Here is a 14,062-nt window from a genome sequence, read left to right as displayed (position 1 = left end):
TTCTATCATATCTTATAACTTCTGAAAGTCAGTCTTCCCAACTAGCAATAATCAAAATAATTTTTTATGACACTCATTAATAAAACCTGAGCTGACTTGAAATGTTACATGTTATCAACATATTTTTTAAATTTTAATGTTAAAACTTTCATTTCTCTGCAAGTAAAAAACATGTTTAAATACCACACAATACATGATATTGGTTGCTTACTTGAAGAATAGAAAGTAGTCTTCTTGGTTAATAAAAAAAATATCAACTTGTTCATTATTATGTTCTAATTATTTAACCATAATGCTTACTCATACATGTTATTTAACTTTCTTAATAAATGTTAATACTTCATGCAAATAACTGTGCTATGGTTAACAACAGTAAAAATGATAATAATACAAAACATATTTATAAATCTAATGAAATATGTATTAGCATTTGGTTACTAAAATAGCAGAATATAATAAAAATTGTGAAATTCTACAAGATGAAGTCATGTGAAAACTGACACTATTTTTTGAAAATGTTTATAGTTAACCCAATTTTGTCCAAATAAGAGTTTCTAATCTTTTTAAATTAATACAAGTTTCACCTAATTACAGCCCAAAACATGGATTATGAATTAATTTTTGTCAGTTTTTTTTTCTGTCACTGTTAGAATGTGTATACAAAGATGTGATAAAAGCATCTCCAGGAACCTAACTTACTGTAAATACATGATATAAATAAAAAAAATGTATTAAATATGTCTAAGAACAAGCTAAATTATAATAAAGAATATTTTTAAAGATATGAGGCGTTTTTAAAAAGCAACTTTATATTATTTTACATAAACTAAGTTGATGTGATTAAATTAGATGTTCAACTTTGGCTGCAAGATATTGAGGCTTATGACAAATAAACCATGAATCTTATACAAGCGAACACTCTTCGCGTCAACCTAGATTACTATTACTTTGTATCACATATTTCAGATAAGGCTAACGTTAGACCTAGTTTTTTTCAGCTGTGTTTATTTAAGTTTTACAACTAAAACCTCACATTTGTTCTTAAACTTCGGTAGAGATATAGGTTATTTTCCTTAAGGAGAATCTACTAACTCACAGAATTCGCGTAGTGATGAAAGGTACACATTATTTACATTATGACAACCAGCCTTATAACTTCGTTCTTGTATTACTAAGTACATATTATTTACAGAAACCTGAATTAAACCTTAAATATGTAGTTTTTCTGAAGCTTCTGCTTACCATTTCAACAACACCTTGCTATAACATCCAGAAATCAAAATCAAAATAGTTTTCTTGCACAAACGTTAAGCACTGGTATTTCTAAATATAATAGAATAACATGTATGACATGTTTCCCTCTCCTAGCTTACATATATCTTACAATCTGGTTACAGCTAAACAACAACTTGTCATGGAAGATCCAACGCTGTGATTGGTGAAAAGTCACGTGACTTAAAAATTTCCCGGCATTCCCATCATTACACATGACCTTTTTTTTATAGGTGTAAATAGGTCATCAAGCGTATCACGTAGCAACATCGTCAGACAATCGAGAAAAAGTAAGTGAAAAATTTGGGGCTGTTTTTATTTTTATGTATTCTAGAATGTGATTTTTCCAATTATGTTCAGATCAAAAGTAAATAAATAAGCATATTATACTAAAATTCAGAAAGTTCAAGTATATGTGAAATGCATAAATTGTTAACTGTCGAAATCAATAGAATATTATAAGCGTGGCTTCTCTTTTTTTATTCTCGTTTATTTCCACTAGGAAGGAAATACGTCAGCTGATTCTTTAGAGGTCGCTCTGGTATACGTATTTATCTTAGAACCGCTTATTTTAAAAAAAAAAGTCAAAAATATTTCACGATATTACAGATGTTTTCGAAATTACCTCATACAGTGCAATGATGTTTGAAAATTAATATTCCTTAAGTTGTAAGAAAGCATATTAACTTAACTGGATAACAAAATCCACACCGTGATTAATTTCAACAACCAAGATCATAGTAGCACTGGCTTATTACATAAGCAGTAGATAACGCTGGATCACTGCAATATTAATATGCATTTTTAAAGCCAACTAGTGATTCCCTATTGTTGTTTTTGAATTAAGCACAAAGCTACACAATCGGCTGTCAGTGATCTGCCCACCACGGGTATCGAAACACGGTTTTCAGCGTTTTAAGTCCGTAGACATACCGCTGAGCCACTGGGGAGCAATACGCTATTACATACTACTGTTACTGCTGTTGTGAATAACCAGCACGAAGCAAGCAAGAAGTACAAATTAACCCAACGAATAATGTAGTAAATGTAATAAACTAGGAGGATGCAGTGCCAAAAACAAAACGGTTCTAATGATTAGAACGCCTTTTTAAATCAGTTAGGCTGCTAAGAAATTAAAATAAATGTTAGAAAATTATCTAAATCAGCAGTTAGTTACAGATTAGAGAAGCGATGTACAAGTAAACAATGGAATCAGGATCAGTTACCAGGGCATTTCAATTTATACTAATCTAAAAAATGTAAAATAGCTTCGTATTACTTAAGTATGAAATTACTACAACTAGATGAGTAGAATGGAAATGAAGAATAAGAGAAGGAAATTTCAATGCAGTGAAGATATTGATCAGTGGGTGAAAATTATAACGTGTTCTATGTGCTAGGATTTACGAAAATTATGGGCTTTATCATGAATTTCAGGAGGTTCGGAAAAACAGTATGTACACTTAGAGTTTGTTTACTTAAGGATAAATTAGAGATAACTTTGAGAAAGATTGATCTGTTATTATTAGAGATGGGGAAAAATAGCAGATAGGAAGGACTAAATTGTATAGTCAGGATAACAGCTGCTTTTGGGTGAGCATAAATTACATAATTGTGTTAAAAATAAGTATCACATTTAAAGATGAATGTAGTGAGTTTAAGAATAGGCTTAATTGCTGTTATTTTAACGAATTAAGAATAAAACATGACTTCGGGCATCAGGTTGGAAATAGAAAACCATGATATAATGGGAATTACTGAAACTTTGTTATATTTAGAGAATACTGCTAATTAGGTTTATTTTAAGATTCCAAATTGTAAGTTATTTAATACTGATAAAATATTTAATGGGGGGACGGGGGTGAAATAACTGTTTATATTAGGAATTAACTGCATCCTTTAGGCATTGGATATATTAAAAATGTAGTCAAGAGATTAAATCTATATGGGTTACAATCAGGATTTTCATTTTCAAGGTAAAAAGGTTTTTTCATTTAGCATTTGTTATAGGCCACCTGATCAGACACATTGAGCCAATGATATCAGGGTTGCTACAAGTGAATGCTTTTTTGTGTTTATTAAGTAAATCTACAGTGCTTGTAAAGTTCATCTATTAAACTGAACATGTGACTGATTGTCTATCTCCTGTGTTTTTGTAATAATCTATGAATTATTTAGAAGTTCTACACTGGTATTAATTACTTTTTTACAGATTATAAAGTAGCCAATTTGTGGTAACAATTCATAATAAGTAATAGAAGTTGAGTCAAGCTAATTAAGTAATTATCTGAATAAGATTAAACAATCACTCCATTGATTTCTCATACGTTAAAATCATTGCAGAAAAATTGTCGATGGCTACTTGTGTCTCGGCCAACCTGAATAGTGCTGTATTATATGTTGGAATACTATTATTATACACTATTCTAAATCTTGAAAATTTCTAAAGGACTATATAAATAATGTGTTAAATATGAAAGCCCAAATACTAATGTCTCATGACAAGTACAGTTATAATTATGCTTTGCCAGCTTGCAAAAGGAATTCACACGATAACAGTTATCATTATTGGTATTATAACATGGAACAATTTGAACTGTTGTATGTTTTTATCAGAACTTTTCAGCTGATGATGCTAGGTAAATAAAGCATATAGTTTTTTAAAGAGGTTTTAAAGCATCTATGCATGTTCATCTGTAAATTTATAAAAATGTAGTATGATAAGATCTTCCTATAAATTATTCAACTTATTAACTTACACAACTTAAGAGGGTGTAATGGAATGTAAGAACAATGTAAACTGACATCAGTTTCAAATATTGCATTGTTAAATCACAATAATTAATATGATTTTGTAAAATATACATAAATGTTAATAGGTGAAGCTATTATATATCTCTCCTGAATATGTTAATTTTGTTCTTATTTTTGGTGACTTAATATTAAAAACATTAACAGTTCATAGCAAGCTTTTTATTAACATATACATAATATAATATTAATTATATATTCCTGTTGAATGACAAGAACTATAAATAAAACAGAAAATCTGTGTATATTAACAGAATATTTTATATGTACTAATGGATATATACAGGGTGTTTGGAAAGTCACTGTGCACTTATATATTTATTAACAGACATGTTTCAATATAGAATACAGGCAGTAAATATGAATGATAGTTATAAACAATGTTGAAAGTGACCCCCGTTGGCATCAATACAGGCTCGGATCCTTCTTATTTTGTTTCTAAACACTGCTATCAGTTGCTGGCTTGAAGGAGACTGAATGAATGCTGATTACAAAACTGCACAGTGATTTTCTGAACACCCTGTAGATGTGGTCAGTTTTTACATGCTTGTTCTATCAAGCAACTCAATCAAAAGTCAGCATTGGAAAACAGTAACATACCAAAGAGGGAAATAAAAAAAGAAACTATAAGGTAGGATATGCATGCATATAAGGACAATAAATAAGTTTATGAAAGGAACTGAAGATTTCCTGAAACATTAAGGATTGTGTTTTATTTTTGTTGGAAGAGATTGTGCAAGAAAACTTTGAGGGCCCTTTTTTATTTATTGCCCGAATGTTGTATGTATGCATATGCTACCTTATAGTTTCTTTTTTTATTTCCTTCTTTGGTATGTCTCTGATTACTGTGTGCTTTATCTTATTATTATTAAATTTATCTTATTCCTGCTCTAGATAATCTTTTAATTTTTGACAATCTTGTTTCTTTTGGTTCTTTCACACTTGAAAAGAAAAACAAGAAATGTTAACATATCCTCTCATTATATCTACTTCCAGTAATCCAACATCCTTTTTTTAGATAAGGAGACCAAAACTGTATACAGTATTGCAAGTGGGGCACAACTAGTGATTTGTATATGTAATCAACATTTATAAGTAAGTCTTCCATTTTAATTTAAGCTCTAAACTTATTCATTTTGTTCTTAATATTTCAAACTTTATAATAATACCAACAATGCTCATCTTAAAATGTGATACTCATGTACAAAACTATTTAACATATGCCCCATATTTTTATTTTATCTTTTGTACCCTACCTATTCATTTTATTTGTTTATTCACAAACTCCCCCCAATTAGTTTACAAATTTAATTGAAACTATCTTTAACAAAGTTCCTCAAACACTGGTTAAGTGGATCTAATCTCAAATGTGGTGTTCCTGTATATTGAAATCCAGTACTTAGCCAAAAGCTCACTTTGACACAGATTGAGGACTGTTAAAGGAAAGGATAAATTGAACATAAACATGAAAGAAAAAAAGAGGCAAACACAGATGAACAGGAAATAAATCAAATCTCTATTCATAATGCAGTATCCCCTAACTCGGGATTTCTCAACCTTTTACATCTCAAGGACTTTAGTTATTTAACAACAGTAAAGACTCTCATGTGCACTTATTGACTTGTTAGTTTATAGCAGTAACAATTGCCCTGTCCTATAACTACATGTCTCACAGCCCATTGGTTGAGAATTACTTATCTCACTAACCCTCCCCAAAGTTCATTTGGGGTCCCTGTACTATTACATAACTTGTATGTATATATTAATCTGCCTGACTAGAAATGTCTTGAAGAAGTTTCTACTTGGAGTCACCTTCTAAACTTGAGGGTAATGCCCTCCTCCAATAACACCCTGCTTTGGCATTCAGCAAACAAATTTTAGTCCTAGTCTTTGATTGTTTTGTTTTTTTGAATTTCGCACAAAGCTACTCGAGGGCTATCTGTGCTAGCCGTCCCTAATTTAGCAGTGTAAGACTAGAGGGAAGGCAGCTAGTCATCACCACCCACCGCCAACTCTTGACTCTTTTACCAATGAATAGTGGGATTGACCGTCATATTGTAACGCCCCATGGCTGAAAGGGCGAGCATGTTTGGCGTGATGGGGATGAGAACCCGCGACCCTCAGATTATGAGTCGCACGCCTTAACACGCTTGGCCATGCCGGGCCCCTAGTCTTTGAAGCAAGTAACTTATAAAAGAATTATGAATTTCTTGATTATCTCTTTCCTCATTGCAAGCAGTCAAAGGTTTAAATCTATTGGAGACTGGTACCTGATTGATAACTGAATATCTGTATAGGCCCTAACTTTTATCTTAACTACTCATTTACTGTTGTACTTCCTTACTTTCTGCTCCTTCTTTCTAGTTTTACTCTGTTCCCCCTCAGTGTGGATTCCTGTACGTGGTGAGGGGACCTCCAAGGGTTGGTTCTGTTCTTTCACTTTACCTCCTATGAGATCTAAACATCCACCCATGTGTTTGAAATGTATGATGACCCATGAAAGGAAGGAGAGGATCTTGGTGGTTGAGAAGTCCAACCCTAATACACCACTTTTGCCTTGAATTCCTGTAGACAGGCAGCCTTTGGGTGGTCCCCTAGGGTCAGCTGGCTGGTCCACTTGGGCTAGGGTCAACCAAATACCAGTGTTGTGGACATTGTATCAGATGCTGATGTTTGGGTATAGTGTTTAAGAATCTCTGGCATTGCTGCAGTGTCCTTGTTTGGCATTGTAGTGCATCCCCTCATAGAGCTCTATGATGGGTGGTGTCAGTGGGTACCAAAACATTTTTTTTTTTATTATGGATCCTTCAAATAAAAACTTAAATTGAATAGTGAAAAACAGTCCATAGGTAAAAAAACCACATCTTGAAGATTATGAGCAGGATTCTTCACCATCTATAACACCTGCACCTCATTCTCTTTTGGACAAACCAAACCTTTAGAGCAAGCGTATCCCTTTTTTATTCAGAAGGGACTAGAGGGACTTGCTGGCTCTCTAAACCACATCTAAAGACAGTGAACTCCTTTTACATTCAAAGGCAATTGGGGATATACCAATTGAGGTTATGCTCCTTACTACTTTGAATTTGTCATGAGGAGTTATTCTTGAAAGGGATTTGAAGAACATCCCTGAGTCAGAAATTCTTGCTGGTTTCTCCACCTAAAGAGTTTCTGCAGTGAGGCATATCTCCACTCAAAGATGGAATTATGATACCAACCAATGTCCCTAATTTATTATTTACATCACTTCATCTACCTGTCACCATCAAGGCAGGTTATCTTAGTTGCAAGGTATGGCCATACATTCAAAACCCTCTCAGATGTTTCCAGTGTCAGCAGTTTGGTCACTTGTGGTGGCAAGACATTATGCCTCATGCAGATGTTTCCTGTGAGTTTGTCACTTGTACATTATGTCATGTTGTGGTGTTGTGGTGGCAAGGACCACAATGCCTGTGAGTGCAAAACAGACTCTCATTGCATCAATTACAGTGGTTCTCACCTGTCCTACTTTCATTCTTGCCTTAAATAGTTGGAAGAAAAAGAGGTGCAGTGTCTGAAGACAATTCAAAACATCACTTACCTTGAGGCTCGAAAGTTGCTGTCCACCACTTCATCTTGGATGTATGCTGCTGCACTTCATTCCACTACTGCAGTGGGAATGTAGGTAGATTTCTCTGTGCCTCCAAAAGAATCATTCTCAAACTATATGAAAAGTCTTTCGTGGTTAAAAAAGTTGACAAATTAGTGTCAACACCCATCTCTGTCCCTAACTTTAATTCCAGCAAACCCCAAGATTCACTTTCTTTGGTTCGAGGTATAGGCATTTCCTCAGATACATCATCTTCTCCCACCCCAAGATGCAAAATGATCATTCATTCATGTCTTCAGTCACTGGAATCCTCTACCAATAACAGAGACCAGCCCAATTGACCTAGGGCAAAATACATGGAGGTCGATAGACCTCCCTCAAATAAAGAAAAAAGACGTGGTTTAAAACAGAAGAACTCTCCATCCAATTTACCTGCACAAAAATAAAAATGGTCACTTTGATAGAGTGAAACTCTTGAGGTTTATGTTCTAATCTGGATGACATCAAAGCACTGATTGCTTCCTACCATCCTGTATGTCTTTTCTTGCAAGAAACATTTCTGAAACCTGCCAATACAGTCACCTTTTGGCAGTTTTCTTTGTACAGAAATGATGGACTATGTGATGGATGAGTGCATGAAGAGGTGGCACTATTGGTTGATCAGCATGTACCCACCCTGTCTTTGCCACTCGACACACTCTTGGAGGCTATAGCCATCCATGGTTTCCTTTGGTTGTACCACCACTGTTTGTTCTCTCTTCTTGTCTCCTGAAGATACCTCTGATCAATCAAACCTTGATGCTCTCATTGAGCAGTTGCCATCTCCCTTTTTAATCCTGAGAGACTTTAATGGACATTATCCCTTCTGGGGAGGTACTGATATTGAAGGGAGAGGTCCTTCCTGGAGCATATGCTCTCAGATCACGGCTTCTTTTTTTCAGTACTGCTTCTTATTCCTACTGTCGTGCAGTTAGTCAGTCCTTTACTGCTATTGATTTCTAAATTTGCTCCCCTTCACTATTCTCCTACTTTTCATGGATGGTTGACAATAACCCATGAGGCAGTGATCATTTTCCTTTAATTTTGAGAGACTGGACATGGTCAGTGTTACCCGACCCATGTGCCCCAGTGAAAGCTGGATCAAGCCATCTTTCAATGCTCTTCCAAAACTTGATCCTGCCATCATCTATAAGCCCTTAATATAGACGACTGCAGTGATTGACTGTATTTATACAGGTAGCTGCTCAATGTATTCCTAAAACCTTGACACGTTTTCCATGATATCCTTGTTCATGGTGGAATCCTGCCTGTCTCATGGCACAGCAGGCCCAAAAACGAGCTTGGGATACTTTTCATAGGTATCCCACACTCTCAAACTGCATCACTTTCTGGGTAAGACATCAAAGCCAAAAGGAATCTTGGATTAAGTTCACAACCAGCATCTCTTCTACCACCAGTTCCAAAGCCATATGGAACAAGATTTAAAAGATCAGTGGGCAATATAATTCTGTTCCCCTCTCAATCTTGCTCTCTGATGGCCAGCAAGTAGCTGATGTTCTGAGTACCACCAATACTCTAGGTGAAAGCTTTTGCTGGGTATCTAGCACTCCTGCTTCATCCTTCACTTTTTTAGCCATCAAGACACAGGCAGAGCAATCACCTCTTTCCTTTAGAGCTGATTATCTCTCTGACTATTATCGCCCCTTTACACTGGTGAAACTCAAACTGGTCCTTCATCAGTCTGGCAGTACATCAGTCAGACTTGATGATATACACTATGAGATGCTGCACCATCTATCTCCTGCTTCTCTTGCAATCCTTCTGATTGTTTTTAACAAGGTTTGGCAGGAGAATGATTTTTCTTATGCCTGGTGCTAACCTATTGTCCTAACTTTCTCTAAGCATGGGAAGGATCCCCAAAATTCTTTCAAACTACTGTCCAATTGCTTTGACAAGGTGTCCCTGTAAGATCCCAAAGAGGATAGTTAGTGCTCATTTTGTTTGGTTCCTTGAATCAAACAATCTCCTCTCGCCCACCCACTATGGACTCCAATGACAGTGCTCCCCCATGGACCACCTGATTCAACTTGAAATGTCAATCAGAGAAGCCTTTCTCTAATGACAACATCTTGTATCAATATTCTTTGACCTTGAAAAGGCTTATGATACGACATGGAGGTATGGCATTTTGCAAGATATAAGGGTTACGTGGTCATTTGCCCATTTTCATTAAAAAAATTTTAATGGACAGGCGATTCCAAGCTCATGCAGGTTCAACATCTTCCCGTTCTTTTCTACAGGAACTTGGAGTCTCTCAGGGTTGTGTCTTGAGTGTCACACTTTTCAGTATAAAGATTAATGCCATCACTGAACAACTCCTTCCAACTGTTGCAAACAGGCTCTATGTCAATGACTTTCACATCTCAGCAAACAGTTTTTAACTTCTCTCTTTCTAAACCCATTTGCTGCCAAAGGGGTATTCACACGGATTCTGAACTGCATATCGGTGAAGTTGTGCTACCTGTGGTCCCTGAGACAAAGTTCTTGGTGCTTCTCTTTGACTGCAAACTAACCTTTATACCACACATCAAGCAGCTATAAGTCAAATGTACAAGTGCACTGAACATCCTCCATGTCCTCTCTTCCACCACGTGGGGAGTATATCAATGCTTTTTGCTAGAGCTATGTCATACACTTATTTGATCAAAACTAGAATATGGATCACTAGTATATGGCTCTGCCAGGAACTTGGCCTTGAAGAAGATGGACCCAATTCACCATCAAGGACTTTGGCTCTGCACTTCCCCAGTCCAGAGCTTGTACACAGTCTCATGAACCTTTTCTACACCTCTGCCATTTGCAACTGTCTTTACTGTATGCTTTGAAACTTTAGTGCTGTGGTAAGGATTGGTTTGATTTCCTTCCTCAGTGTGCCATGCTTTTTCAGAACAGAGAATCTGCCATTGTATCTTTTGGATCCAGGCACAGTTAGATGAATTGGGCCTGTCCTTGTATAACATACCTGTTTCTGCTAGTCAGTCTATCCTATGGTGACTTATTACCATCCCTAAATATGACCTTTCTTTAAGTCACCTTTAGAAGGCAAATTCTCCTGACTGGAAGTACCATATTCTGTTTGCTGAACATCTTTCGAACCATCCTTCCATTCCCATTTTTACTGATGATTTGAAATCATTCTACTCTGTGGGCTCTGCCATGGTTTGTTGTGGATCAATGGTTACACACAGAATCCATTCTACAGTTTCTGTGTTCACTGCTGAACTGTATGCCATTTCTCTTGTCCTGGAGCTAAACAGTACTCAAATTGCATTATTAACTTACTGTTGTTTAGTTTTCTACTGGCCCTGGAATTGCTTCATGTCCATTCTCACCCTGTTCTCATCGATATCCAAAACCAACTGGCCCATTTCTCTTTAACATCTACTTCTCTCCAGTTTTTCTGGATACAAGGCCACGTTGGTATTCGCGGGAACAAGCTCACCGACACCGCAGCTAAATCTGTCTGCTCTGGCGCTATCACTGCTGTGCCTGTTCCATACATGGACTATGATCCTGTATTCAAGACTTGGCTCCATGTCAGTTGATAATTGACTTGGAGTGAGCAACGTGAAAACAAGCTTTTTCAAATAAAACCCTGTATTGGCCTTTGGTCATCTTGCTTCCATAAGAATTGGAAAGAGGAAGTTGTCCTAACTAGACTATGCATTAGTCAGTTTTTTAATTCATCGCTTTCTTTTATTTGGGATTGATACACCAGTGTGTTGTCTGTGTGACACTCAAATCAGAATAAGCTACATTTTACTGTCTTGCTGTCCTTACGACTCTCAACAACAGTACCATTTTAAACATGTTTTGTCCCAAAGTTTATCCATAATGTTAGACAGTGTTATTGGAGATGGTAACACTGTCCACCTTACAAATGTTTTTAGATTTTTTAAATGACATTAAACTTTTTAATGCTATTTAAGTTTTTAATTATACCTTTTTTTAAGAATTAAAGTAGAACTAATTTGATATAAAATTGGAAGAGTGGCTATAACGTCAAATAACTCAAAACCAGGACTGAAAAGGCCAACTTCTAACGCTGATACTTGAACTTACCCATTAGTCATTCTGGTGAGTTATAATAATTAAAATTATGCTACAGAAAGTCCTTTACAACTGTATTACTGTAATTTCTCTCTTACTGCTATAAAAATTGAATTTAAAGCTATTTTTTAATTAAAAATAAATTTTGCTTTGTTTTACCTTGATTGCTTTTTTTTTAACTTTTTACCAAATGTTTGACATAGATAGCCTAATTGCTTTTCACCATAAATCACCAAACCAACCATTACCCAGTCCTTTTCCACCACACTTCAAGCTTTTAGTAGTGATAAACATTTCCACTAATAACTTTAAGTTTATTGTTTTTGTAAGCCTCTCCTGGCTATTTCAAAGGTTATACATTTTTTGGCACATGTACTAATATTTGCTATAAACCTTTCTTATGTCTTGGAATTCTTCTATAAATTAAATTTTAGAAATACTCTATTTTTAAAGAAATTTTGAAGTCTTTGCAGACTCTGTTGAAAAAATTGCATTTAATTTTACTACTGAGACTCTTTATAAGTCCAGGTTAATTATTATTCACCTAAGCTTTTGACTAAAAAGTTAGCCATAGTCTAGCCATGAGCTTCATCTGATATAATACCAGAATTTGCTTTAAAAATATGAATATATGTAAATTTGATATAAGTAATGCTTTTTTTTATTATTTTGGATTCCTTGAGTAATACTGATTATTATGAAACCTACTTCTCTCACTTAAAAATAAATTTACCAATGATATATTACTTTTAAAGTATTGTGTAAAAAGAGGGTACATTAATATCATAGTAAACTATTGATTCTTTAAGACTGTTTCCATCATATCACTAAAGTATGTCATACCAATTATCTAGTGTTATATTTGAATTACAAATATAAGTAAATAATTTTATAAAATTCAAGACTAAATATTAATACATGTCTATAAATGAAGTAATATTTACTCTTTATTGTAGTGATTATCAACCTGTATACCACGAGAGATTAGCAGGTGTGCTGCAGTATTTTTGAAACACGTTCAACTTTCTTGGAATTTTACAAGCAAGTTGAACATGTCAGTTAATAAAAGCTACTATACAGACACTCTGAAACCTTCCAAAACTGAAGTACTTTCTTTCTTGCAGGTTGAGGAAGCAGGTTTTGAATTTTCTTTTTATGATGAGATCTGGTGGCTGAATGTTCAATTTCTCTCCAACTTCTTTGACAAATTAAATTCTCTGAACTTAAGTCTCCAAGGATCATCTGAAAACATTACTGCAATGTCCAAACTGAAGGCCTTCAATGAAAAGGTGACGCTGTGGAAGAATAAGATCTCAAAAGGAGTCCTTGATTGTTTTCCTTCTGTTAAGGAATGTCCGTCAAAGAAGAAAATTGTCCCTTCAAATTTTGAACACATTAAGCAACCTACAGTCCACACTAAAACATTACTTCCCGTCACTTGCTGTCGACGAATATAACTGGGTGACCTATCCATTCGGAATCAACGAGACAACAAATCCTACAACGGAGGAGGAAGAACAGCTCATTGATTTATGAAACAACAAATTTTATTAATCATTGTTTCCCGAAAAGAGCTTGGATGAGTGTTGGATCGCCATTAAAAATTCATATCCTGCAATCAGTTCAAAAGCAGTTGAAGTTCTGCTTTCATTTGCATCTTCATGGTTTTGCAAAACTGGATTTTCAGCATTGACTGAAATTAAAGCTAGAAAGAGAGAGAGGCTTCTTACAGTCGATGATGAAATGCGAGCTTGTTTGTCTACATTAGAGCCTCGCTTCAATTTGATTTGCTCTCAAAGCAGGCACAACAGTCACATTGAAAACATATGTAAAAATAAAAAGTTTGATTTTTCTACTATACCACAAAATCGTTAAAAGCCTTAGAACGACACAGCCAAAGCAAGTGATAGCATTGTTAATCTGCAGATGACATTAATATCGCTTGCTTTGGCCGTAATTTCCTTCTAGGGCTTTTAAATTAACTCTTCTGTGTTACGTGTACCTAAACATGATGCACAATGACATTATTATCGCTTGCTTTGGTCGTGATTTTCGTTCTAAGGCTTTTAACGCTTGCCGTTAAGGCTTTCCAGGTGTGCCACAAAAATTTTCAGATTGTCGTAGTGTGCTGCAAGTCAGAAAGGGTCGAGAACCATTGGTTTATTGTGAAAAAAAAAAACATTTCAATTTTAGTCATTTTCATCTTACCTTTAATTGTTTATAGTTTCATATTTATAAAACAAAGTATCAATAATAAGTAAAATAGACTTTTTATATTTA

The 14,062-nt window shown here is 35.0% G+C and overlaps 1 protein-coding gene and 2 long non-coding RNA genes across 3 annotated transcripts in view; 2 read left to right on the top strand and 1 right to left on the bottom strand.

Moving 5' to 3' along the window:
* LOC143228520 (uncharacterized) overlaps positions 1–1,452 on the bottom strand; it is a 46,660-nt gene extending 45,208 nt beyond the window's left edge. Inside the window, 1 exon segment of the mRNA XM_076459768.1 lies at positions 1,243–1,452. Within this exon segment, the coding sequence (XP_076315883.1) occupies positions 1,243–1,245 (3 nt within the window). The 5' untranslated portion in view covers positions 1,246–1,452.
* Positions 1,453–1,511: 59 nt separating this feature from the next.
* Positions 1,512–13,390, top strand: LOC143228510 (uncharacterized). Its single transcript, XR_013015344.1, has 2 exons — positions 1,512–1,562; positions 12,907–13,390. It is a non-coding gene; the product is annotated as an uncharacterized LOC143228510 (long non-coding RNA).
* Positions 13,391–13,618: 228 nt separating this feature from the next.
* On the top strand, positions 13,619–14,056 carry LOC143228529 (uncharacterized). The gene is made up of 2 exons (XR_013015346.1): positions 13,619–13,751; positions 13,845–14,056. It is a non-coding gene; the product is annotated as an uncharacterized LOC143228529 (long non-coding RNA).
* The last annotated feature ends 6 nt before the right edge of the window (positions 14,057–14,062 follow it).

This window comes from Tachypleus tridentatus, chromosome 1 (genome assembly GCF_004210375.1).
Source record: "Tachypleus tridentatus isolate NWPU-2018 chromosome 1, ASM421037v1, whole genome shotgun sequence".
Taxonomy (NCBI): Eukaryota; Metazoa; Arthropoda; class Merostomata; order Xiphosura; family Limulidae; genus Tachypleus; species Tachypleus tridentatus.
The sequence above is the reverse complement of the archived record's forward strand: the minus strand, read 5'-3'. Positions and strand labels throughout refer to the sequence as shown.